General features: G+C 41.5%; 1 protein-coding gene and 1 long non-coding RNA gene across 3 annotated transcripts in view; one reads left to right on the plus strand and one right to left on the minus strand.

Annotated features, from left to right (window-relative positions):
- Positions 1-1788: 1788 nt before the first annotated feature.
- Positions 1789-11134, minus strand: etaa1b (ETAA1 activator of ATR kinase b). Of its 2 annotated transcripts, none has more exons than XM_004077228.3 (6): positions 10122-11134; positions 7011-7139; positions 6855-6919; positions 5862-5971; positions 4700-5772; positions 1789-2442 (listed from the first exon to the last, which is right to left on the minus strand). In XM_004077228.3, the coding sequence occupies exons 1-6, from the start codon at positions 10204-10206 to the stop codon at positions 2327-2329; spliced, it is 1578 nt and encodes a 525-aa protein (XP_004077276.1). In that variant the 5' UTR covers positions 10207-11134; the 3' UTR covers positions 1789-2326. The 2 variants fall into 2 exon arrangements, with proteins under 2 accessions (XP_004077276.1, XP_020565003.1); XM_020709344.3 differs by having other exon boundaries at positions 7238-10335.
- Positions 10254-27837, plus strand: part of LOC144984121 (uncharacterized) — a 63261-nt gene continuing 45677 nt past the window's right edge. Inside the window, exon 1 of the long non-coding RNA XR_013647785.1 lies at positions 10254-10394. This is a non-coding gene — a long non-coding RNA (uncharacterized LOC144984121). The remainder of the gene's footprint in view (positions 10395-27837) is intronic.

The following is a 27837-nucleotide window of genomic DNA, read 5'->3' on the forward strand; positions in this document are numbered from 1 at the left end:
CCGCTTATCCAGGACCGGGTCACAGGAGTTGAAGTCTCAGCTGAGATTCCTAGACTTCCCTCCCCTCAGGCCACTTCCTCCAGCCCTTTTGGGGGGACCCCAAAGAGATGTAGTCTCTCCAGTATACCCAAGGACCTCCACCCAGTAGGACATGCCTTGAACACTTCCCCAGGGATGCATCCAGGAGGCGTTCGGACTAGATGACCAGGCAGCGAGTCTACCCGGAGTCTCTCCAGGTGTCGAAGCTTCTCACCCCATCTCTAATCCTTGTGCTGTCTTAGATGACCCCACCCTTACATTGACGTGTTCTCTCTACCATAACAAAGGGGGATAAAGGTGGAAAGATTTCATGTAATCCATGGAAACCAGTGAAGATCACAAATCATTGAAGAAAAAAGGTTCAGAGCACTAGTGGGTCTAGATGACCCAACTCCCAATGTTAAAGTGCCTAAGATAGCACAAGGGCTAAGGGAGCGCCCAGCCACCCTATGAAGGAAGCTCATTTGGGCCACTTGTATTTGGGACCTTGTCCTATTGCTCATGAACCGGAGCTCCAAACCATCAGTGAGTATTAAGGCCCGTTCTCACCGGGACGAATTTCGCCGGCGATTTTCGCCGACGTTTAACGCCTCGTGACTAAACAAAGGGCACCAATGAGAGTGTGCACAACGACGCGAAAAAACGCCAGGCGTCAAAGCGTCAAAAAAAAAAACGCCTCGGGTTCGTTTTTTTTTTTCCAACGCGTCGCGTCGAAATCTATTCGACCAATGAGAATGGCGCTATTGCACACGTGTCTGGAGCTTCTGAAGTTACAGTAAAACACAACTTGGGGGCGCTCAAACACAAAACTGCCTTGCTGAGCACACATACCAGCGAAGAAGATAGACGCCAAGTAGCGTCTACACTGCCGCGAAGAAATAATGACGGACATTCTAAAATATCCCCGAACCAAGCACCAGTTGGAGCTACTGGTGCTTGAAATATGCATGTTTTCTTTGTATGATTCTGACAAGCGCGTAAATACTTGCTCTCTTCTTCTGACTGAAAAGCGACTTTAAGAAGCGTAAAGTTGCGCAGCGCCACCTTGTGTACAGGAGTATTTCTGTTTACATTAAGCGCCATCTAATGTCAGGGAATGAAATTGCATGTTCGCTCGGCTCATCGTCAGCGAAAATCGCCTGGGTGTGAACACAAAAAACGTGGCGAATAACGCCTGGCGAATATTCGTCCCGGTGTGTACGGGCCTTTAGATTGCAGCTCCAATCTGCCTGTTGATCTCATGCTCTGATCTTCCCTCACTTCATATTTAAACTCCTATACCTGGGGCAGAAGCACTCCACCCACCCACAGCCTCAGATTTAGCTGAGCTGACCCTCATCCCAGCCGCTTCACACTTGGCCGCAAACCGACTCGATGAAGCCAACAGGACAATATCATCTGCAAAAAGCAGAGACGAAATCCTGTGGTCCCCAAACCAAACCCCTGGCTGCGCCTAGAAATCCTGTCCATAAAAACTATGAACAGAACCAGTGAACAAGTGCAGCCCTGCCGGAGTCCATACTCCCAGTCTGCCAGCAATGCCACAGATCACAAATAAGCACAGAAAATATGGGAATAATTACGATGAAAAAAGCTCAACTTTGCCGAGCACTAAGAAACCTTTTTTGCAACTTCAGTGAACCTGCATGTGTGGTTGAACACAAGAGTAAGCAGAGGACATAATTGTGGTCCCACATAAGCGTGATCTACTGATGAAGCTGACCTAAAGAAAAGGCTGAAACACAGAGAATCACTTAAATATTTTTATTTTGTTTGGAGGAAGAGCGTCGAGAAAGTCAGGTGACACTTGTTAAAGTCAAATCAAAACAGTAACAAAACATCTGGAGCTTTAGGGTACAGCCAACCTCAGCATGTCATCGTGTCCCTCTGTCAAAATAGTAATCATACCCGTTTTTATAAAAAAAGTTGCAGTACCATCTTTTTTTGACCAATACAAATAAAAAACCTGCAAAAATTGTTCTTGAGCACACATGCTGTGAGCTTATGTCACTGTAGTCAGAGGCTTGATTGAACAACATAGGTTTATGATGATGGAAAACAATGGATTTTTATGCCAGTCCTTGTATCGACATGCCGAGCAGAAGTGCCGACTTAAAAGTCAGGATTATGGGTAAGAAACGACCTAAATGTTTTACAGCTTTGGAGTGGAATGGAAAACCCCAAAAATTCCTCTGAGGACTTTCCGGATTGTGTCTGGAGGAAACCTCTGGTATGATGACCATCTTCCTTAAGGCTTGTTTTGGTGTAAAACGGAGCGGCGCCCCCATCAGGAGCGTTTTGAGGTGCTCTGTAATCTCAGGTGCCTCCGGGCTAAAGCCTCCTGCTTCTTCCTCTCAATCTCAGCAGCAGAACACTTCGTCATCTTCGGGCTTGGGACAAAAACTGAAATTTGAGAAGAGACACCTGTGTATAAAGCTTTGATAAAAAAAAAAAAACAACTAATGTTGACTGACCACTTTAGTGCACTATGTGCAGGGTTTGTACACACTAGCAATGGTTTTCCATACCTTTTCCAAAACCTTTCACAGAATTTCCAAAAACAAAAATAAACACATTAGAGTCAGACTATTGTAGTCTGTAAATCAAACTAAGACACATTGATGCAAGTTTTTCTGCCTTGCAGCCGCCGTATCAACGGCCGTTTCTGTTGCTGTGGAGGAAGTAAGGGTTAATGGCCGACGAAGTGTGCATTATCACTTTTTAACGCACGCAGTGGAAGCCTGAACCGTCCGAAGTGCGTTAAAAAGTGATAATGCACACTTCGAAGGCCATTAACCTGGTCACTTATAAAATAAATAAATAGAAACCAGTTTTTAGGCCTTAATTCTTGTTTTTTTCCGATATGGGTAGCTTTTTTCACTAAACCTGTAACTCCCAACCTCGTTTGCAACACGTAAAAAAAACAGACTGATATCGTTAAAACTGAAAAGTGACTAAGCTAACTCCCAACACGTAAAGGTTGTACGTCGCTACATGTTAGCTGCATTAGTATATTCACAATAACACCCAACCTCGTTTGCAACACGTAAAAAAAAACAGACTGATATCGTTAAAACTGAAAAGTGACTAAGCTAACTCCCAACACGTAAAGGTTGTACGTCGCTACATGTTAGCTGCATTAGTATATTCACAATAACACCCAACCTCGTTTGCAACACGTAAAAAAAAAAAAATAAACAGGCTGAAATTTTGACAAAGTGCCGTGTACATCTCAAAATCACTGCAACATCAGTAAACACAAGCAGAATAATTAATTTATAGGTGCTCCAGATAATAAGATGTGATTTTTGAAAGAAATTACAGCTTCTGAGTGAGCCCTATAATGCAGAGAAAACAGTGCTCAGAAATTTAATTTTGACCTTAAATTGTTCAATACGTGTCCTCCATCATCAGGTACATGCCACAAGAACATGATGTTAAAAAGCATTTTCATCTAAGTGGGTCTTTAAAGATTTTTTTAAAATAGAAAATATTACTAAAAAAATAATATTATATGACAGACTCTGGGGCTTTTAATTCTAGCAAACAGCTGGTGAGGCTTCATTGTTCATCTAATATTTTGGTACTTATCTTGGCAGTCTTCTATTTTTTATTGTAGGCCACAATCAGCTTCTTCAGAGTAGAATTGATTTAAAATACCAATAGCGGAATCGCTTCTGACATTAATCTAGAACAGTGTTTTTCAACCAGTGTGCCGCGGCACACTAGTGTGCCGTGGGAGATGGTCAAGTGTGCCGTGGAGAAATTGCCCTCATTAATCATTCACTGATCTAAAAACATTTCCCATCTCCAGGATATCAGCTCTTTGTTCATCCAAACAGGCCCTGATAAAACACTGAGTAGTTAGGAATATAAAAGATCTTAAAATTACTTTTTCTTTGTGTTTATTTAATTCTATTAAAGAAATTTTGATAAGAATGACGCTACCGCGATTTCCCTGCAGCTATGACAGTTTGCGGAAAAGTCCCGTCCCTTTAACTGTCTCCACCAATCATTCTTGAAGGCTTAATCACATGTCATCAGTCTGACCAATCAGAAGTGCTTCACTTCCTTGTTCTTAATTCTGCTGATAAAGTCACTCAGTTCTAACAAAAATACCAGCTAAAGCTCTTCTTTAGCGGTGTAGCTTTCCACAGAGTCCGGTGTCAGACCGTGGAACAAGAGAACAAAACAATGAAGCTCAGAGACGCGAGTCTTTCTGCAAGTTTTCGGCAGTTTTCACACTACATCTCCCATGATGCATTGGCTTAAAGGTGTCCCAGCGCAGTGTCCCAGCGCACAATGAGTTGTCCTTGCGAAACGCCTTGAAACCACAACAAACAAACAGTTTCTAAATTTTCTAATTTAACTTTCATTTCATCTCTTAGAAAAAACAGCCGCAACTTCCTGCTTTTCCGGCCACAATTATCACAAAAATGCACGTGAGATTGCGCGGGGGGGGGCTGTCGATCAATACAGACCATGAATCTCTGTTTTTTTTTTTTTTTTTTTGGATGCTGGTGTGCCGCGGGATTTTTGTCAAGGTTAAAGTGTGCCGTGGCTCAAAAAAGGTTGAAAATCACTGATCTAGAAAATAAAAATGTTTGCAAGATTAAAAACTTTTTGCTTTATTTGAGCTCAGTTAATATCTAACTCTTACCTTTGCGGCTCACGAGCACGGAGTCAGACATGTTCCTCTTAAATGTGGCCTGCTGGGACTTTGAGTTTTGGGGGGGTCTGACCCATCCAGCCTGCAGAGCAGCAGAGGAACTCCCACTCTGGTTGAACTGCCCCAGAGCGTCTGTGGAGCTGTGACATGTCGTCTGTTTGGTGGGGATGTTCCATCCCTGGTAGCCGACCGCCTCACAGCGGCTCTCTTGCAGGGAGTTGGAGCGAACAAATGTTCCCGGTCTCTTGGCTTTGGCGGCGGCTGTGTGGGCTGGGGGAGGCCGTGTGGACCCCTGCTGTCCCTCTGGTGGGACATCCTGCTGCTGATGAGGATTGGAGGTCATTTCGATGGAATCACATGCCTGGCAGAGCAGTGCGTCGTCATCATCGTCCCATAAACTGTCAGAAATCTCCTTAAAGTCTGGTTTCTTAGAGTGATTGGTTTTGTCGGGGTGGGAAAAGGACGTTTGTTTTGGAGTGGAAGGCTGCAGTTTTGGTCGTACAGCAGTGAAAGTGGAACCTGAAACCTCTTGGGTCTCTTTGGGTTGAAAGCAGGGGTTGGGCGCCAGGTGGAAAGTGCTTCTGGTTGTGGGTTTAGGTTTTGGACACGGCTCCTCCAGAGCGCCGCAGGTTCTTCTGCCTGGAGGCCGAGGTGCGGAGTCTGTGAGCGCAGGCTGCAAACCCAGCTGCTCCTTAGGATTCTCGGTCAGTTTCAGCACAAAAGAGTCGTTGAGGAGGTCGTCATTGTCCCAGTCATCCTCAAAGCCACCCCAGTGGACGGCTCCCTCTGTTTCCCCTGCGGGCTGCAGAGCACATTCGTCAGCCGAAGCAGCGGGACGCTCTTTGGCGTCCTGGGAAGAAACCTCGCTCAGCTGCCCGCTGACCGCCTGAGTGGAGCAGTCGAAGAGAGCGTGTAGCTCCTCCTCCACCTGATCCTTCCCCAGATCTCTCTCGGAGGTGTTCGCCATCTGATGGAGGCAATCGCCATCCAAAGTCTCGCCGTCTTGCTGCATGTTTTCATCAAACTGTCTGGCCAGCTTCACAAGGTTCTCCACGCTGCTGCGACTGCAAAAGATCAGGTCAGAACCAAAAGATCCGTTTTTACCAAACCAATTAGCAATAGAGGCCTGCATCTCACAGGCGTGATTACAGACCGAGCAGACTTCTTCCTGACTCGTGTTTTTGGAATATCAGGCGTGTGCAATAGGGCGCCGTCGTCGATCCACTGCAGAAGAGGCGACTCTTTCCCTTTGGACTTCACGTTCTGAGAAAAAAGGACAAGAAAAAACCTCACAAGTCACAGCCAATAAACTGGAAACCATCTTTTCCTCCTTTTGATCAGATGGTTTTTGTGAATTTAAATTTACTGTATTCACCGCGATAGAGCTGCTCCTTAGGGTTCTCGGTCAGTGTCATTCACAAAAGAGTCGATGAGAAGGTCAAACTTTTGTCATTTATAAAGGCGCACCAAACTATAAGACCCATTCAGAGACAAGTCAGTCAGACTTTATTAACTGCGTTCACAGTAACTCTAGACCTTGTTTGCAACACGCTACTTGTTAGAAGTGTTACCATGTTCACAATACCTGTCATTCCCAACCCCGTTTGCAACATGTAAAAGACAGACGGATGCTTCTACAACAAATGTTCTTAACTCCCGACCTTGTTAGTAATGTTAAATCAAAAAGTCGTACGCTGCTACACATTAACGTCTTCACAATAACACCCAATCTTGTTAGTAACATGTCAAAAAAAAAAGTCTGTCACCGCTACATGTTAGGCGGGTAGAGTATTCATAACACTCAACTTTATTAGTAAGACGTCAAAAAAATAAATAAAAAACAGTCTGACAACTCTATACGTTAGCCACGTTGGCGTATTCACAATAACACCTAACCTTGTTAGTTAACACTTCCAGAATAGCACTGTCTGACACAGCTACACATTGGCCGTGTTAGCGTAATCAGGACAATAACCGACAAAACATTTTGACATTTTTAATGCCGTCTACCTCTCAAAATCAATTCCACGTCAGTAAGCACAACCAGAATGAATCCATATATAAGGCGCACTGTCATTGAAAAAAAATACAGTTGTCAGGGTACCATGGCAACATTATTGTCAGCAAATTTCCAAATAACACAGACCTTTGGGGCAATGCGGCTGACGATGTCAGATATTTCCACCACCCTGCCGTTTCTGCGTCTTGACCCTGAAATAAAAAACAAACAAATTGTGGAATTGTTTTCTTTCTGCATTTCAGGTGCTTTTAGAGTAATTAACAGCAGGGGGGGTGGGTGTACCTGCTGGAGTGGGAGACGTGCAGTCCCAGAAGATATCTTGCGACATTTCCACATCGCTGGGAGAGTCTCCGCTGCTGAAGCCGAGGAGGTTCCTGCTGTCTGCGCCTCTGTGCCGAGGACTCTGCAAGTCTGAGAGGCAAACTTTTCACTCGAAATGTTAGGAAGACTATAAAATGTGATGTTTTCTTTTGTTGAAGCAAAAACTAAACTTTTTAGTGAGTTCTTACCTCAAACGTTTATTTTTGATCAGTTCCCATTACTAGTTATAAGAAAACGTTTCTCAAAAGCAAAGTTTAATTTGAATAAAGGTTTAAAAAATGACTTTACAGACTTAAGCGTTCCATCAGGCCCAAACCATGCCACTCACGCCAGCCTTTCTCTATGAGCTGCTGCAGGTCCATCGTGGTTGTTAGCCAGAGCAGAAATGTTCTGGTGAGGCTTGTTGGTGGCATTGGCTGTACATGAGAACTGGATTGTCTGATCTCATCCATAGAAAAGGTTTACTCGCAGTTTCAACCAAAAAAAGTCAATTCAGTCGCCATTTTAAGCTACTGAAAGCAGAAGACAATATCTGCAACGCCTTTTCCAACAATTTTTAAACTTGATGGGAGGATTCAAGCTTCTGCTCAAATGTGACAATAGAATAGAAAAATCACCCACTAAACTTTAAAAATGTTTATAAACTAGCCCTGCTTGCCGGGAAACTAATTTCTAAACATAGTTTTTAATCAATGGCCTGTTTATTTGGAAAAACCAAGATGTTCAGTATAAGAAAAAAAATCCTCCTTTTCCCACAAATGGTATATCATCTAATTAGACAACTTTTATATTCGCATTGGTATTTTTATTAACATATGAAGATTTTTTTTTCAAAATTTGGTATCCCAGTTTCCCCGAAAGAACATGCAACAGCATTTGACGCAATACCAACCAAACCATTCCATCTTTTTTAAAGGAAATAACAACACTGATCCATTAGTCAGATTTACTATCTTTTTGAATGAGGTGGACATTTGGAATGGATCAGTTTCCAACAAACAAACAAATAAGAAATCTTTTACATAGTATAATGTATGGCTATAAATTGGGATCAGATCTTTGAAAACATGTACCATTTAGATTAAACAAAAATTAAAGACGTATCACTTAAAATACTACATTGTTTATATCCTTTCTTTTCTTAAAGGCCTTTTGTGTTGGACAGGTTTTACTATAACAAAATGAGCACCGCATGCCAGGCCACCGCTTCGGCTAACAGGGTCCCCACACGCCAGGCCGCCCCGAGAAGACCAGTTGGGTAGAGACCGGCCGCCCCTTACCGGTCTTACCTTTGTATTGTGGTGTGGGTGTGCGGTGTGTGTGCTGCAGGTGAAATGGGAGGTCTCCAGTGGGGTGGGGGGCCCTACTGCTGTGTGTGTTTGCTGCTTGTGTCTTGTGTGGAGCCAACATGCAGTGTGTGGTGTCTGAAGTGAGAGTTAAAATTGGGGGGCGGACCGGTAAAAGATGAGCCCGGTTGTTTCACCGTGCCCCCCTCCACCAGACCATCCACACAACTCTGGGGGGTATTCCCAAAAGCAGGTTATGCTAGCTCCCACGGTAAGTTTGTGGCTAAGGAAGCGGATAACCTCAGCTTTCGGTTCCAAAAATGGTGGTATGTTTCATGGGATGTCAAGTTGCCATAGCAACTCATGCTCTGAACATAACCTGGTCTGGAGCAGGTTTAGTTGAAGGTTAGTTTGTTTCCAGAGGTGAAGCAGCATGGCGTGTCCATTTAAAGATGATTTAGTGGAAGAAGAAACTCAGATAATACTTTTTCCACCATTAGAGGATGATAAGACCACATTTGGATGTTGGAAAAATAAACTTTTCAACTTTGATCTAACTTAATTATTTGCTTTAGTTAAGATAAATCAATTCTTTTTAGTTAAGTCAGCTTAAAAATAACACGTAGTTTTCAGACATTTATTTCACTTTCATTCAAATTAATTCAATTAAGTAGGTGTACTGTTAGATCGGCACCGCAAGGAATTGTGGGATACCATTCCCTTTGCCTGTCTGGATGGATTTGGGTTAATTGTGGGTTTTTGTCCAAATGTGTTTAGTTGTTTAGCTGTTTTACTGTGTTTGGCCAAGTTATTTGTACTGTTGTATTTAATTCTTTCTGCACCATGAGTGAGAGGGAGGAAGAGGAGGACGATGAGTTTAGTTAGCACCCTTACTGTATGATGGTTTAATGAAAAAGTAATGGAAAAACATTTTAATTGAATTAGAGTAATATTACATTTAGGTAGATAAATATGTAAATTTAAGTTGTAAAAAAAATATTGAGTTGGATAGACGTAAGAAATTAGGCTGAATAAATTTAACTCAATTACTTGTTACCAATTGAAGTAATTCATTTAATTTGGATAAGTTATACATATATGCGTCACAATGAAAATAGAAATGAGATAGAAACTCGTGTTTACTTTGTCCGTTCTTTTTCTCCAAGCAGAAACTCTACACCGTCATTAAAATCTCCGACTCCGTCTCACTGAAGTGTAGCGCTCTCTTTTTTTCTCGTTTCCATGGTGACTCGGGAAATCGGTGTTCTATTGAGAATGTCTTTATGTACTTGCCGTGCACGTGCATTAAACCAGGGTTACCAAGTCGAGCGTAATTACGCTAACTCATATTTTGGAACCGACATACCCAGAGTAAGCAAGTTCAGGCGGATTTCAGCCAGAGGTCAGGGTTAAAGTCAGGGTAGTTTAAACATGCTTCCTGGAATACCCCTTAGGTTGTCTATATAAGGTCTGTATGCATTGATATTTTCTCTCTCTCTCTCTCCTTCCCCTTGGCATTCACACTTTTATTGTACATGCTGTTTGAAAATAACGTTTAACAACATAAATAAAAGATTGGTAGACACCTCTAAAGCAACTGCTGTCAAAGTATTACCTTTCACACAAATATGAAAAACTACAATTGAGTACAAAAAAGTTACGTCAGTAAGTGTAACTAAATTAAAGTATGTCGTACAATTACCATGACCATCAACTTTAGAGATTTTAAATGACCTGATCCAGCGCGCGTGCGCTTGACGTCCCCCCATCAACAAACGGTACTCACGCGATAGCGTGCAGACATCCCTCCACAGCTCCGAGAAGTTAGAGGGCTGCGGTGCGGCGGACGCGTGTGGTCCCGGTTCCGACATGTCTCACGCGGGCGGCATGATTCTGTTCGCAGTATAAGCCGAAGCAGAACCGACAGTCGGAGAACATTTGATGTTTTCGAACTTCTGCTCGGTCAGATAAACACAAGCGCCATGTTTCTCTTGTGACGTCATCTAACTACGGGTGCAGACGAGGGATACTCGCTCACGACAAAAGTCAGAGTAACAAGGTAAGTCTTTTAAAAATAATGATAAACTTAAAATAAAGTAAGATTAGAGGCAACAATTCAAATTAAAATGCAAGCTAAAAAAATAAAGAACACACATCCTGTGCTTTCTCTATGGAAACTCCAAATTGCTTTTTTTTTAAGCACAGGAAAGTTTTTCATTTTTAGGGTTGTTGTTTTTTTTACTTTCTGGAATCATTTTTTTAAAAAGTTTTTTTTTTTTTTTACAATAATTCAAAGTGTTTTAATTGTTTATATATCTATTTTTTTTATAAACAATGATTACATTTTTCCCATTTTTTTGTTTTATAATTTTTACATATTATTGTGAATGCCAATGTCTGCCGTCATTACTGTGTAAAAGTATCTGCACTTATGTAAAGGAAGTGTGGCTTGTAAAGAATTTGAGTCTGTTCAAAAAGGGAAAAGTTCTTGAAGTGCATTTAATTGACAACACACAACACACTCCCTTTTCATTTTGTATTAAAGCAAGACAGGGACCGTCAACAAGAAAACACATCAGACAAACAATAGCAGTTTCTCAGTAACTCACCATAAAGAATCTCAAAAACGTCACAATTACTAATCATCATTGAAACATACGCAGCAGAAATCCCTAATATCATATCATCTTTGACTTAGAGTGAACTAGCGTGTTCGAGTAATGCAAGTCGTAGACGCGTCTTTATCTCCACGCTTTAGAATTACAACTATTAAAGTGAAAGACTGAAAAAGATTACAGCAAAAAACATGACATAAAATAAACGGAAAACATTAAATAAAACATATTAAAATATATCTTGGAAAAATAGTCTGCGTTGACCACACCCACAACGTGAGCGTCACCTTGTCACCCACAGACTTTGCTGCTTTTCGCTCAATATTGTTGTGACAAACAAAAAAAAACAGTTCATACTGATCAGTATTTAATACTTCCCCAACGTTTTGCTCTGTAATGTTTGTGGATAAAGTAATAGGACGAACAAAACAGACTGCTGATATGGTGACGAGCACATGCACAAAACGGATCATGTCTATGACACGGACTCATCGGTGCTTTGCAACTTCTAATTTCAGCTCATCTAATAGTTTTCATGAGCAGATGAGGTAAGTGCCCAGCCGGTTTGGAGTAATTTGCTATTATAGTTGGAATGGAAACAAAAATCTTGTTGTTTTTTTTTTAATGCACAAAAAAATTTTAGAACAAAGATCTTCCATTGTTTTTTTTTTTTCTTTAATTAAAATGTCCTTTCATAGAAAGTACATATGTATAAGTAAGTGTAAAACCTGTACCATTTGCTCTTTTTTTATGTGAATCTACAAAACTTGACTGACAAACTTCTTATATGACCTAAAATTGTAGCAACTGCTGAATTTCTGTGTTTGTTTACACTCACAAACGGATTTTTCTATTTCATTTTATGTTGTGAGTCTGAATCAAACATTTAGAGAAATTGTAAAACAGGATTGGTTAATCAGCTGTGCACGTTTCCTCAAAGGGATCGATGTAGTCTGATCATGTCCTAAACGGGTCTAGTCATCAGGCAGTGTCTGTAATTTGAAGCGTTTTTCAGAGTAATTTCCAGCATAAAGCACTAGATGGTGCTTGTAAACCTTGCTGACATTTTTGTGTTTTCAGGGAGGAATCACAGGGTGAAGTCAGAGCAGATTAGATGCATGTTTTGCAGAAAACGTGTTGTTAAAATGTATTTTATTTTGATATAATAATACAGTAAATCAGCAATGAATTACTCTGCCTGATTAGGATTTGATGAGTTTCATTTGGGAGCAGGTCACACAAGTGTGGAAAGATGGTCTTCCCCATCAGCTGCATTTCTCTCATTGAACGCCAAAACTTGGACTTCCTGACTTCCAGGGTAAACTGCTAATCTTTAAGATGCTGTATTGATGGACTGTCAAGATCAACTTGAGGCATTTAGCATATTAAACACTATATTTATGGTATTTTAAGTGTTCAAACCATTTAAACAAAAACAATATATATATATATATATATATATATATATATATATATATATATATATATATATATATATATATATATATATATATTATTCCTTAATTGAATGTGGCTAAGCTCAGTCGTTAGCTTTAGACAGAATGTTTCTGATATAAAAATAAGGAAGAAAATGTCCAGAACGGCACACTTTAATCGTTAATTAATCGATGGTTTTGTGGCCACAGACAAACTAGCAATTTCTGGGCAGAAATGACTAAGCAATTTGTGGCCAGATAATACTAATTAGTTTGTGTGCACAATTTTGTATTTTGTGCAGATGAACCAGAATCTTCTGGGCACAAAATGCCAATTTTGTGCACACAAATTAGTATTTTGGGCACAATTTTTGTGCCCAAAATACTCATCTGTGACCACAAATTAATAATTTAAGCAAAGAATTTATAAATTTTTTTAAATGTTATGTCCAGGGCTCCTTAGATATTTTTTATGGTATTTCTCAATAAATCTACCATGAACATGAAAAAAAAATCAAAATGATGGGAAAATGTCTTCAAAACCATGAGAAAGTTCAGTAAAATATACAGTGTTCCAAGGACTTAATCAGAGTGAATTTCAATTATGTGTCATAGATGTTTATTTAAAAACAAAAATTTCAAAGCTATAAACTCAAGTTAAATTGATGAGATTGACAAACTGACCGATGACGGTTAAGAATATTAAGAATTACATGTTAGCAAATACAAAAATAAAAGGACAAAATCTGGTAATTTATTAATTCGTTTATGAAGTTCTGTCAACGCATTTTGATTTTTGCAATTTAGCGTTTATTTTTTTGTTTTGATGGTTGACGTGTAATATGACAATTGGCTCTAAAAGTAGGATTAGATCCTTTTCATTTGTGCTTGTTTGAAAAAAAAAAAAAAAGCTTGTTTGTGCCTGCAGGCCAGTGTCATGTTAGCGGCACAGCCCCCGTCACTGTGAAGGAGGTTAACCAGAAGCGCCAGTTTGGATGTAGCTGCAATTTAATCTGCGCTTATCTGCGTATCACCCCCACCACCCCCACCCCTTTCTTAATATATTCAGCTCATCTTGGGGGTATCCCTATTGCTCTGTCAAGCATGCTGTGTCATATCCTGCTGCAGCAAAAACCCACAGCCCCCGGGGTGAGGGGTGCCCCATCTCCTGCCCGTTTAAAAGTCAGCGTAACACCCTCTGTCACAGCCAATGTTCGCGTTTCGTACAACTGATAGTTAGACGGCGGAATAAAGGGCACGCATGTGTCAGCCTGGATTTGAATATAAGCTGTCAGCTGGATCTGGGCATTTCTTTCCACCACCACCCCTCCAAGATGAAAAAAATAAATAAAAGTGAAGCCAAGGTCTAGAGCATGGGGGAGTCTCCAGCTTCTCTCCTCACCTACTACCCTCCTTCTTCCATTTATTGGTTACGCCTGGCTTATTTAGAGGCAATTAAGAAGCTAATTGTGGATTTTGGAGGACTGGGTATTACAGTAAAAAGCAAAGATCTAATGGCTAATTGCCCGAGCAGCTGCTAGTGTTTATGAAGGAGGAGAGAACATGCCAGGGGATCTCGCAGGCGTTCCCGCCGACGAGGGGGAACCTCTCTGAATAAATATTAACCAGCTCCGAGTCGCTGCTGTTTGAATGTAAAGGGTACATCCCAGTGTTTACAGCACCACCCCCTCCGCCACCAAACTGCAACCTCTCTGCCAGACCCCCTTTGGGCTCGGAGGGCCTCACCGATGACAGTTAGCATGTGGCGGAGCGCTCTGAGGTGGAAGCGATCCAGAACGCCGGCTGACTCTGCCAGCCTCGGCGAGCTGGGACTTCATCCGTTTCTCTGGTGTCTGGCGGCGGCGGCTGCAGCTGAAGCGGAGCACGTCACAGCCGCCGCAATAGTTTGACACATCCTGAGGGGGGATGGCATCACTAAAAAACAAATATCCCCGGGTTTTCCTGGTCACAAGTCACAACAGGAATGGCTGAAGAGGGTCTGTCAACATGCTGAAGAACGCAAAGTGATCATCAAAGCTGTTGGCTTTCTCCGGCCTAACAGAAGATTCCATTTAGCAAGGAATTATGATGTTTTTTTAATCCACAAAAAAAAGCTAGCATCATTTTTTTAAGATATATAGATAGTATTGTTTATTGTCCCCTGGTTGATTTAGTACTTTTTTTCCTTACAACAATGTTGATGCAAAAATATTGACAGAGTGTTTAGGACAAAAGCACCTTATTCACCCACCATCTCAAATTTAATCCACACATTTTAACATGATGTAACTGTGTTATAAAGAATTAATTATCAACTAATTTTGTTTTATTTTGATACAGCAAGTAGTCATTTAAAGAAATAATTAACAATAGATGAGTTATTCTCACCATAAAGTTTAGATAAATAGCAAACGTTTTCCCGCCAAAAGTTTTTTTGAGATTTTATGGAGGCAGTCGTTTTGAAATGAGCAGGAAAAGCCCCTCTACTGCCCCTAGTGGAAGATGATGGTGGAAAACATAGACCAAGTTATACAGAATGGGTTTTTATGGAAAGTTTGGGTCATGCTAATAAGCTCTCAGAAATGCATGTATCACATATAATACAAATAGTTATATAGGGTTAATGAGCACATGAGAGTATTTCCTAGCATGTATTCACTTAAAAATAATCCACAAGATCTGTCTCGAGAACATCTGTGTGCTGTGATGAATCTGAAATTAACCTGGACGATTTTTGATGAACATGCAAAAATAAAAAGATCCTTTGGAAATAAACTAATTCAAAGTTCAAACAGTGGAATCCCCAGGTATTTTTTGGGCTTATTTTAGTTTTGAAGATTACAACCACAAACTCTCTATTTTGTGTCTTTTTCTGATGATGGAGGATTTATGTAAAGAAATTTAAGCTTAAAATTGCATTCCTAAGTATTTCTTTATTAATGTCTCAGCCCCATGATAATTGTAATGAATGCCTGGGTATTTATTTATTATTTATAATGACAATAACATGATTGATACATCATCACACAATATATTGATAATATCAATATATTGTGTGGATGTCTGTTGTTGCTGTTTTGTATTTTTGTTGTCATAGTTAAATTAGTATAAGGTAGTGGGGTTAAATAAGCTTCAGCTTCTGCCTTTCTCCATTTCAAACATGTTTATCATTCTTCAAGCAGAGACCCTTGAATGACTATAGTTATCAGCGAGGGTATACATTCATCTATTATTGTTGTTTCTTAAATATGTTTGAAATAAACAAACTAAACTAAAAACAATGCCTTTACAAAAAGATGGTATTTGTGATGTAGAAAATGCATTGGGTGGGCCACAGGCTCCCTGATCTGCTTCATTCTGATGCATCCACTTGTAGACGATTAGATCCATGTACCTCTTTGTTTTGTCTGTTTGTTTGTCTGGATAGCTCCATATTGCTCGCCATTTTTGTTGCACAAGTAATGTGAGGTTGGGGTGGTGAAGCGCTGTAAGCTAGAGTGTAAACATAGAGCTCTCAGCAACGTGGGGGGGAAGTGGGTGGGGTTGCTGAACACAAATGGTCCAGAAACTATGTTCTAGAAAATGACACAGATTTTTATTTTATTTTAGCCAAAAACCATAACTAAAAGACCTCTGGGAACGCTTTAAAATACATCAAAAACACGGATAAATTCAAACGCCACACTAATGTTCATCCACTCCAGAACCACAGGCGATGTTGGAGAGTTGAACTGGTTCTCCGTGGTTCTCAGTCCTCTTTTCAGATGGGTGAACATTTGAAAAGAGTGAAGTTTCCTAGTCTGCTGTGATTTGGTGAGCCTTGTCATGTGTTGGTGTTGCTTCTTTAACCCTTTAACCCCAAAGAAGTCACCGGAAGCCCACTAAATAACTCGCTCTTCTACATACTGTAACTCTTCTACTATTTACGCGATCAGTGTGAATCAGCTGATTCTGACGCGGAGAAAAGCGCCTTTTCCTATCGGCTTTGCAGCGATATGCAGCACATCGCTACTATAAAGTGTTGCTCATTTCTGACAGAACAAGAGATCCCTTGAAAGTAATTTGAGATATTTTTAACCTCCTGAGTGAGAGTCGTACGTCATCTTTAAAGCTACGTACACACCGGGCATGTGTGGCGTGTTCAAGAACACGCTGAACATGGATTTCTGTACACCCTTTTAGCATGTGGTGTTCACACTGGGCGGGTGCTACCCGATACTAGCGCATGTACCTACAGTTGGAAGAGGCGTGGTGTGAAATGTCAAAGTGGTGTAAATCTCATGAATTTTGCTCCAGGCTTTTTCTTTTACAGCTCTATTCCGATATGAAAAACTTGGTATAATAGGATTCCGGCCGCGCACAAACTGCATTTATTAATTTTTAACTTCATGATCAATTTTCAACTTTCTACACACATTCAATGGTTGCGCGTTATATACATAGAGCCTGGAAACGGACTTAAAAACGTGCCTAGAAATGCATAAACACAAGAGTTTTGAACGCAGAAGCCAAAATGCGCGTATGCAGGCATTTACACAGACTTTTCATTGGAGGTGGTCGCTGGAACGCATGTTTTCGAGCCCAGTTTGAACATGGCACAAGACTATTGACTGAGTTCTTCCTGAGCTGGTTTGGTTTTAGGTCAAACTTTCAGCTCCTCTGACTTTCAGGATCCTACGTTCCAACAGGGTTTATGGTCTGAGGAAGAGTTAAACAATTCTTTAATTTACAAAAAAAAAAATTTAACCTTCAAAACTTCATGTCTGTAATGAAATAACATAATTTTAGTCGATCCAATTAACCTCTGTCTCGACCCCCTCAGGGCTTGCTTTAACATAGATTCAGCTGGTGCTCGTCATGATCACGGCGCCGCTTTAGGTGCTACACTTTGGGGTCCGGGACCTCTGCGCTGTGATCCTCATGTGCGAAAAACGTGGCGTTATTGTAAACAATCCACATGTGGCGGGTCACTGACAGGACAAAAGCCGGAGCCGGTTCTTTGCAGGATTTGAGGAGGAAAGCTGTGGCTGGCTGGATGGATGGCTGGGGGTGGAGGTGGGGGGGTTCAGCAGCTCTTGACTGCTCATTTATTCTGTTTATAATAGCAAAGCCGATGATAAATGTCCCACAGAGTGCATGTGTGCTAAAATATTCATCAATTGGAGTCTCCCTAATTTGCAGAGGAGGAAAAGCCATAAATTCCAATGTGACCGGCAGTCGGGTTGCATTTGCATGAATATGCAGGAGCACGTGTGGGACGTTAAGATGGATCTGGGCGCGTGCGCCTTCCATCCCACTCCGCTGCAAGGTGTGAGGGGAAGGTGAGAATGTGGGAGACGACATGCAAATTCCACCAACAAATCCTCTAATGATGCTTCTGGAAATTAATGTCGGCTACAAAAAGTCCTCCCTGATTAAAGGCAGAGTAGGAGGCACTTCATTTTTATTTCCAAACATCTATGATTGGAAACATTACCCATCATGCTTTGGTTTAGGAAAAATGTGAAATTCCTTTTGTCACATCCAAACAGAAACAAAATGGATGAGTCGGTCGGCCTGTTTTCCTCCTTTGTCTTCCTCCTCGTTTCTTGTTTTTTCACACTCTCCTCTCAGGTGTGCAGGAGTCTGCAGGAGGAGGGATAGGAGTGTGTTTGTTGTTGAGAAAAAGGGGAGGAGAGGGCGGGTGCTCTTCACTCATGTATCCTGTGGAGTCCCCTTCTCCTGGGGAAGAGATGACAGGAAGTCAGCCAGATGGCACGGAGCAGGTCTGCAGCATGTGACCCCCTCTCTGGAGAGACAGCGAGGAGGAGGAGGAGGAAGAGGAAGGGAGGCCAAGATGAGGCGAAGGAGATGAGAGAATGCAAGAAGTTTTTTTCAGTTTGGCATCAGATCAGGTGGAAAAATCCAGAGCCTTTTGTTTAGGGTTTAAGTCTTTATCCACTGGAAATAACAGAGTATAAACACTTATATCTATTGTCTTTAAAGACTACGGTGGCCCTGAAGTCCAATTCACAGCAACAAACCACTCAACACAAAAACATATTAAGGATTGCAACTACAATTATAAAAGCAAAGCAAACAATAAAAACAACATAACATTTTAGAAACCAAAATGCAATTTGGTTTCTAAAAAATCAAAACAAAATTAAAAAAAAAACATTTTGGAAAATAAAAGTAATTTCCCAAAATCAAAATGAAATGTTAAAAAATGAAACAAAATAAGAAACCAGAGAAGGTAGATACAATGGGAGATCTCTGATCAGAGGGTGACGTTTATCCATCATTTTAACTGAAAGTTATTTGGCATGAAGTGACACTGGATCTGCTATGTACTAATCTTGAAACTTTATTAGTGTGCGGACATTGAAGACACATTTGAAAAACTCAAACGTCAAAAATCAAACAAGATGTAAACCTGTCAATTGTTCTGCCTTTACCAAACTAGTCAATGGGACTGTCTCTGAGAGTGACCTGAATAATAAAAAGAATCTCTTCGTTTTTAGAACCAGGGTCTCTTTTCACTTGCAGATGAACTCTGGTGCGGTTCACTTCAGTGTGTAAATGCAGACCTGAGGTAATGAAAAAAACACTTCACTAAAAGTACTAAAGAATAATTAGAAAAAACTTGAGGAATGTTCCGACAATAAACGTGGTGAGAGTTTATTCACTGGATAGAAACCAAACCAGGGGAAGAAGTGGGGTACACCTTGAACCGGTCGTCATTCTATTGTAGGGCCACATATTTGGAAATATTTGAAGAAATAGTGTTTCTCTACACCACTTTTATTGGGACATGAACACAACCGTGCACTTAATCATCCATCCATCCATCCATCCATCCATCCATCCATCCATCCATCCATCCATCCATACATCCATCCATCCATCCATCCAGAATTGTATAAAAGACAGATTTGTTTGATTTACTGAAATATTGATATAAGAATTGCATTAAAGGAAAATCCACGTATGGACTTTATGAATTCTTCTTAAAGTGGACATCAATTAGAATTCTTCAAGCCAATACTTTTGTATAGATCAATACCATTGATCAAACTCCTTCTGAGCCGTCTGTTGTCAAAGTTGTTCACGCATACAGTGAAAGCTGTTTTTTTTTTTAAATTAAATCCTAAAGTTTATTTTTCTTGGTTTAACAATCAGCAACTTCTGCTTCATTTAAAGATGTGGCAATGAACACCGTCTTAAACTTTTATAAAAACATTTGCTCTGAAAGCTGTTTTTTGGAGTCCCATCTCGGGCTGGTTTGGGTTGGAAAAGTCTTCAGCTGTAATCAGGCGAGACTCCAACCCCAACCAACCATCAGTGAGACCAACAAATGACCAAACAAGCCAACCGGCCTGCAGAAAACCCCCACACACCCAGACTCATTTTGCATGTTTGGAAATATTCCGTCAGTTAAACATCAAACGCTTACTGGCATCTTCTGTCCGGTCAAATTTAATCCTTGCAGCGAAGTTGCGGGTTTGCTGACCTGAAGGCTGCCTTTCTCCTAGTGGGAAGTCACAGCAGCAGTTAACGGCTCCTACTGACATCCTCCGTGTAAAAGGGGGGAAATAAATTGACAAATTTCACCACTTACTATTATTAACATTCCCATGCAATCAGTGATTTGCTCATCACATCACACAAAGTTCTATTTCATGCAAGTGTGCCCCCCACTCCCTCAGTCCCCCTCCCGCTCGGGGTTGGCTTTGATCTAAATTTGGCTTCAGCAGAAGACGTACACAGTCATTTTCATACGGAGGCTTTGAACACCCCGATGGAGGGCCCGTCGCCGCGCCGCTCTCTTTTATCCTCGGAGCCTTCCTCCCTTCGGAGTCCTGTGAGCATATGGCGAACACCCCTCACTGGGACTGCTTACAACAGGAGGGGCCGCCCACTCCTAACATCTATTCCCCAACTCCTTCCATCACTTTGGATTTAGAGATGTTGGAAATTGGTTACACTGGTAGAGTTATGACAGGGATGTTTACAAGTTTGTTTTTATTAGACTCGAGAGGAAAGATCCTAAAAATGTGGAAAAAAGGGAAATAAAAGCTTCCATTTCTACTGCTGCAGCTGTTTTAGGTGATCATCAAATAGTGAATTCAGTGGTAATACCTTTGTGGATTTGCAGAAGTTGATCTTTTCGTTCATTTACATGTTTCAGCACGTTTTTTTTTTTTTTTAAATCACTTTCTTCTCTTTGTGATTTTTTTATTTTTATTTTTGCAAACCCCAATTCTGGTTTTATGTCATTACTTCTTTTTTACTGTAGATCATTAGTTTCTATTTCACATCTGTGATTCGTAAACTTTCTCTTTTATACTTAAAATGAGGCAAAAAACGGTATATGTTTGTAACACTTTAAAAGATTTTTTAAAAAGATCTTTACCCTTCATCATGGAAATTAAGTATTCTGTCCCTCACAGACCTCCTTAAGAAGCTTTTCTATCCTCCATGTTACCTGCATCAATGTCACTTGTTTGAACTGGTTATCTGGATAAAAGACACCTGTCCACACTCTTAAACAGTCAGACTTCAACCTTCATACCACAACCAAGACCAAAGAGCTGTCGAAGGAAACCAGGAACAAGATTGTAAACCTGAACAAGACCAGAATAAACTGATTTACAATATAAACAAAGTACTTGATGAGAAGAGATCAACTGTTTAAAGGCCTGTTGCACTACAACACTGCAGGGGTCCAAAGGCGTCCTACTTAAGCCAGGGCATGTCCAGAACTGTCTTAAGTTCTTTAGAGACCATCTGAATGATTCCGAGAAGGTTTGGTAGAATGTTGTGGTCAGATTAAATCAAAATAGAACTCTTTGGTATAAATGTCCATTCCACTGTTTGGAGGAGGATGAGTGTTAAATTGTGTCCTAAGAACATTGTACCCACCGTGAGGCATGGGGATGGAAACATCATGATATGGGGCTGCTGTTCTGCAAAGAGGACAGAATGACTGATTTGTATTAAAGAAAGGATGAATGAGTCTGTGTAAGGTGAGATTTTGGACAAAATCCTCCTATTGTTGAGTACATTAAGGAGGAAACATGGCTGGATCTTCCAGCATGACGATGGACCTCAATCCAATGGAGAATCTATTGGGGGGGGGGGGGGTTGCCTAGCAACAGCCCCAAAATATCACAGCTCTTGAGCAGATCTATGGATGAATGGACAAAATAAGAGCTACAGTGAAAGCCTCCTGAACACCAACAGGAAATGTTTGACCAGGTGAATTTTTCTTATTGACCAAATACTAAGTTTCTGCTTCATTACATAAATAAATTATTTAATAAATGATACAATGTAATTTTTCCGGATTCTTTTGTGGAAACATTCTTTTTTAATCACAGTTTATGTGCCTGCTTCCAACCATCACCATCACAGTAGAAGAGCACACCAAAACCATCCATTGTTGTTGTTTTCACATACGAAAGTTGTTCAAACTTGACTTCAAGAAGCTTGTGTCCTAAATTAGACGTTTTCATGAACATGCACTTGTTTAATCTTCTGATCGCAAACAGATTGAGGGGAATGCTGGGAAACATGAGCGCAAGGCAACAGATCCCAGTGCCTCCCAACCAAAACGGCAACAGCCACAGAGCTAAAAAAGCCAAACCATCAGGCTAAACTAAGCATAGGAAAAAACCCTGGATGTCTGCTGCTGCTCTGATGTTTGTTTCTCTTTAGTTACAGGGTTGTGCAAAAGACTTAAACTCCAGGCTTAAACAAGCAAACAGAAGACTAGTTTAACTCAAAGACAGATCATCTTTGGGTGCTTTGTTTTCCTTTACAGTGTTGTGCACTTAAAGGCACATTTGACATGAAATAAACAAATCTAGTTGCATTAAAACAGGAAATGAGATTTTACAGACACTAAAAGCTGCCTAGACAGTTATTTTTTTTAACTGGGTGTTCGATGTCCTCTTCTGTCCATTGTTGATGCTTTCCTTTCTTCAGTGGACATGCTAAAGTACACGTTTTCTGGCAAGGATCCACCTCTAATATCATTCCCATTCCTTAAAGACCCCCTTCTGATCATCTTTTGATCCATTTTCAAAGCATTCCCAGTGGTCTTTAAATTATAACAATGCTGTAAAAAATCAGTCATTTTCTAGGACATAGATTCTGCAGAGCGGCAGTAGTTCATTTGAATTTTTTCTCTGAATTGTGGGCGGGGCTGTTGGTATGGAGCAGATACTAGCTCAGACGAGGAAAACAGAGATGTGTCAGATTTGAATAAAGAAATACTCTGAAATGCAATTGTTTAATTTATGCCACAAGAACATGTTAAAAACACCATTTTCATTGGAGTTGGTCCTTAAGTGTGTACAGCCTTTGCGTCCAGATTGTTCAGTCCTAGAAACTGGCAAATATATTATCACTTCCACCAGCTTCACTACAAGTGCTGCCCTGTTTGAGGTAATTATATCACCCCTGAGTGTTCTGTGTAAACACTTAACACAAGAGTCAGCCTTGCAGTGATGAGGGCTTGCATGCAGGCCCACACAGAGGCCACTTTTAAGAGTTTATGGGAATATTTGATAGGAATGGGATCATCGCAGTGCCAGGTTTTCTCTGAGAGGCCTGAGGATGTTTGTGGCATTAAGACACAGCACAGAAACATGCTTCAGTATTCGAAGGACTCAGGTGGAGCAAACAAACCGTAGTTTAAAGGTTGGGTATGTCTGTCATGTACACACTTGCTTTTGATTTTTACAATAGAAAATATTCCTTGCATTACTTTCCCTGGAAGGACACCAGGCAGTCACCAAGCCTTAAAAACACAGAATTATTTCTGGATTAATTCTGACTCATTCCTAATCTGTGTGCAGACCTTCTCAATTTGCCAAACAAGGGGAGGTGGGCCGGGACAGATGAGCACATGTCCCAGTGCCTGCCAACCGAAATGGTAACGGCCACAGAGCTAAAAAGAAAAAGCAAAAATGGCGAGGGGCTTTTATTCTGGTAGGTTTGCCTCTGGTTTGACTCCTGAGCTGGTTTCCTCTGAATTCCTTTTGATAGTTATGAAATCTCAACTGAACCTTTTTTGCTCTTTACTTGTTGATCTAGATTGACTTTGTAACGAATGAAAGAAGAAGGCTTCATTGGCTTTGGAAACACTGAAAAGTTGCAGCCTAAAGACCTACAGCAGGGAAGCTTTTCACTTTGATTACCTTCAGCTGCACATTTAGGATTTCTGAGACATTTGACTCCAGGCAGCAGCAAAATATTGGAAGCTGTTTGAAACGAACCAGTTGACTTGGTGAGTCTGTGGCCCAAACATCCCAAGATGGAGTCGATTCTGTTTGGGAAGGATGGAACCTTAAGGCCCGTACACACCGGGACGAATATTCGCCAGGCGTTATTCGCCAGCGTTTTTCGCCACGTCTTTTGTGTTCACACCCAGGCGATTTTCGCTGACGATGAGCCGAGCGAACATGCAATTTCCTTCCCTGACATTAGATGGCGCTTAATGTAAACAGAAATACTCCTGTACACAAGGTGGCGCTGCGCAACTTTACGATTCTTAAAGTCGCTTTTCACTCAGAAGAAGAGAGCAGGTATTTACGCGCTTGTCAGAATCATACAAAGAAAACATGCATATTTCAAGCATCAGTAGCTCCAACTGGTGCTTGGTTCGGGGATATTTAAGAATGTCCGTCATTATTTCTTCGCGGCAGTGTAGACGCTACTTGGCGTCTAACTTCTTCGCTGGTATGTGTGCTCAGCAAGGCAGTTTTGTGTTTGAGCGCCCCCAAGTTGTGTTTTACTGTAACTTCAGAAGCTCCAGACACGTGTGCAAAAGCGCCATTCTCATTGGTCGAATAGATTTCGACGCGACGCGTCGAAAAAAAAAAACGAACCCGAGGCGTTTTTTTTTTTTGACGCTTTGGCGCTTGTCGTTTTTTCGCCTCGGTGTGCACACTCACATTGGTGCCCTTTGTTTAGTCACGAGGCGTTAAACGTCGGCGAAAATCGCCGGCGAAATTCGTCCCGGTGTGAACAGGCCTTTAGGTTGACTTACGACAGTAACACAGACTTTTCAGCTGTCTGTTGGGGTCGAGGCGGCATTAATTTGAAAGACAAAGCTCTTTGTCATGTGCGGGGGTGGCTTGAGAGCCGGTAGGACCCAGAATGCAGAGGCGGAGGCACACGGTTCTAGGGCAAGGGGTTTAATGCGAACAAACAAAAGGCGCTGCAGAGCAGGATGACAAAAACAAACCAAAACTCACTTTGGCGTGGCGAGGGACAAGAAACGAGGAACATGGCATGACATGAACACCAGACAAGGATAATGGACCAACACACGAGGAAGGCAGAGACAAGACTTATATACAGACAGGGCAGACAAGACACAGGTGAACACGATCAGGACAGATGGGGACCAAAGGAAGTAAAACTCAAGACATGACAAGACAGGAAACCTTTCAAAATAAAACAGGAAACAGAACCAAACAAGACAGGACAAGAACTAAAGCGAAAAACAAGACACAACAAACTGAAACCATGACACTCTTAACCTTTTAACACCAGCGCTTTAGCTCTAGTATTTTCATTTTTTTGACTTGTGTAACTTACTTTACGTCTGTAAATGGTTGCATATCGGCACAAATCTGCTTTTTTCTCAGCTTCAGCATCTGCTGGAATTTAAATGGGTAAATGTTATGGTCAAGTCTAAGAGCTGGTATTATTTAAAGTCCTTTCCAATCATCTTTTAATGTATCTTAAAGGTGTTCCCAATGGTCTTTTAATGAAGATTGTGTTGTTTTTAGCCAAAATCTAATAACCTTTGTCGTTTTGTAGGACATAGTTTCTGCAGAGCTGCAGGAGTTCTTTAGGAATTCCCCTATGAGTTGTGGGCGTGACCGTTGGTGCAGAGCAAACCCACACCCCTTCCTGTTACTGAGAGCTCTCTGTTTCATGTTCATATATGATCTTTTTCAAACTTTTTCTTGTGTATGACCTCCATCATAAGAAAAACGCCACAAAAACATGTTTAAAAGCACAATTTTCATTGGAGTGGGTCTTTAGGAGGGTTGATGTCCACCCTCAACCTACACCCATGATCTGCAGGTTGTGTACGGACAGATGAAGTCAGCTTTCAGAATGGTTTTCTCACTTAGGGGGACAGGGGGGTCGAGGGGCTCTAAAGCTCAGCCATCCAGAAGAAACTGGAAGTAGAACAGCTACTCCTCCACATGGAGAGGAGTCAGTCGAGTTGGTGTCTGGTGAATAATGCTACCCGAAGTCTTCCTGGTGAGGCGAAGACATCCAACCAGGGGGAGGCATTGTGGTAGTTTCCAGACGTGAGATTCAATCTGTTGGTTTATGTCTGTTCTGACCCGGGATACCTCAGTGTGTTCCTGAAAGAAGGTCAAGGTAACCTTGCTTAGCCTCTACGATCTGGGTAAATGACTGATGATGTGTGGGTTTTTACTACAACCATTGTTGTTATCACTGATGGAAACCACCTAATGCAGGTGAGCAAAAGTTTAAGAGGAAGACTTTAACTCCAACTCCAACGTTGATCCTGGAGCTTTGGTTCCTAGAAATAAATCAACGTGATCAGACAGAAGATGTTTTTCTTTGTTTCCAGACAATTCCTAATAGACTTGATGTTCGTGCAGGAATTGTTTTCAAAGTGAACACAGACTTTTGGATGTGTCCTCCGTTTTTGCTGCCTAACCACATCCACATTTGGGGGCTGCTGGAGGTTTCAGCCTGTAAACAACTCATCCATGTTGAGACGCATCAGACTTTTTAGCACACTGCGAACAGCGCTTTCATTCCGGCGCTTTTTCAACCGACTGTGACATCGTTTTGTTCTACTGTCTGTTGCGCCAGCTGTTGAGTTATTTATAACTACAACCTGCGGTAATTAGCGATGTTTCTGAGGAGGCATGCGCCGTTCGTTCCCCCCGCCGTTCGTCCATCCCTCTGTGCTGTCCCTCAGCACGCCAGGAGACAAGTGGGGGATAAAGGGGAGGCTTGACTCCATTGAATAATTGAGGGGCTTTTTACAAATGAAACGGCTCGCTATCTGACGGCATAAAGGCGGTGTGTGGAGTGTTATCGGAGCGGCACAGGAATGTACACAAATGCAGAAGAGCAGCAGCAGGTCAGAGGCAGATCCTAAAAAGCAGCGTCTAAGTGGCTGCAGTGAGCAGCATCCCTCTGAGAAGGAAACCACTCTGTACTGTCGCAGGCCAGAAGGAGTTTACTGATTTTTTTTCTCACCATCACAACAAAAGGCAGCAAATTCATGCCCCAAAGCTGCCTCCACAGCCCACCTTTCCCCCCGTGAACAGCCCCTTCATGCTAATTTCCGACTTTCAAAGCCTGTAAACTTGATCTAATTATTCGCACGTCGCCGCAGACCCTCACCCAGGTTTCTGACAGGGTTAATTTATGAAAAAACAAATCTGAGATATGCAGATGTCTCTTGTTTGAAGCAGCTGTTTGGCGCTGTTGTCAGGTTTCAATCAGACAACCTCAGGGGACTCCCCACGTGTGCGATCTGTGGCCAAGGCCCCCCATTTGATGTCTGTCTGGGTCGGATGGACGCGGCTTGGGAGCGGCTGCTCCGCCACAGCCTGGCCATCAGAAGACTCGGGCCTTGCACCAAAAAGACAAAAAATAGCTGGTCTTTAGCTTTGGAAAACCCAGAAAGCTTTCATTTCATTCCACTTGGAGCCGATTTTTCTTGTGTCACCAATAAATTTGATGAATAGTATCATGGTTGGACTGAAGCCTCCTGAACATCAAGTCAGTTTCATGTTTGTGGAGTAAATGTGTTTAAAAAGGCAATCAAACCTTCAAACAATGCTGTAGAAATGGTAGAGGACAATTGGACCATCCTTTGGAGCAGCTTTGAAAAACCAGAAATCTGCAAACAAAAGTCAGATTTCCTTCATAACAGTCCAAAAATATTGAAAGAATTTGCATATTTATGCAGAGAAAACAGGTTCTGGACTTCAGTTACAGAAAAAAAAACGTCTCTGGTTTGCGAATCCTCATGGGATTCTGTTTTCACTGCTGGAACCATAGAGGTTACGAGTTTTTACGTCTTAGTGTAAAGATGTGTGTCGAAGCAGCAGAAAACAAAAAGGTGAAGGCGCGTTCTCATTGACCGTGTTTCGACAAACGCTGTCAGCCGTGTTCGCCGCTAATTTATGGCGCTCATTAACTGATGCGGAACACCAAAAAAAAAAGCGGAGCAATTATCATTCATCTTGATATATTATTTACTAGGGATCATTTTCTTGCTCGGTTGGGGACTAAGGGAGGAAAGATGGAGGGGAGGCGGAGGAAGAAGAAGAGGGTGGTGGAGGAGGATGGGGGGGGGTACCACAGGGGTTTGGAGACAGCTGGCACGAGAGAAACCGAGATGCAGAAGACAAGACAAACAATGCCATGAAGGTGTTTGATGTGCTCAGGG

The sequence above is a fragment of the Oryzias latipes genome, chromosome 15 (genome assembly GCF_053564925.1).
Source record: "Oryzias latipes strain Hd-rR chromosome 15, Olatipes_Hd-rR_3.1".
Taxonomy (NCBI): Eukaryota; Metazoa; Chordata; class Actinopteri; order Beloniformes; family Adrianichthyidae; genus Oryzias; species Oryzias latipes.

What these genes read in the sequence shown, in the direction of transcription:
- etaa1b (XM_004077228.3), bottom strand. Translation starts at nt 10,206, where the DNA reads ATGTCGGAACCGGGACCACACGCGTCCGCCGCACCGCAGCCCTCTAAC. An exon ending in GGATGTCTGCACGCTATCGC is followed by an intron (nt 7,140 to 10,121) that starts GTGAGTACCGTT and finishes TTTGCCTCTCAG; the next exon opens with ACTTGCAGAGTCCTCGGCAC. An exon ending in CACGTCTCCCACTCCAGCAG is followed by an intron (nt 6,920 to 7,010) that starts GTACACCCACCC and finishes TTTTTATTTCAG; the next exon opens with GGTCAAGACGCAGAAACGGC.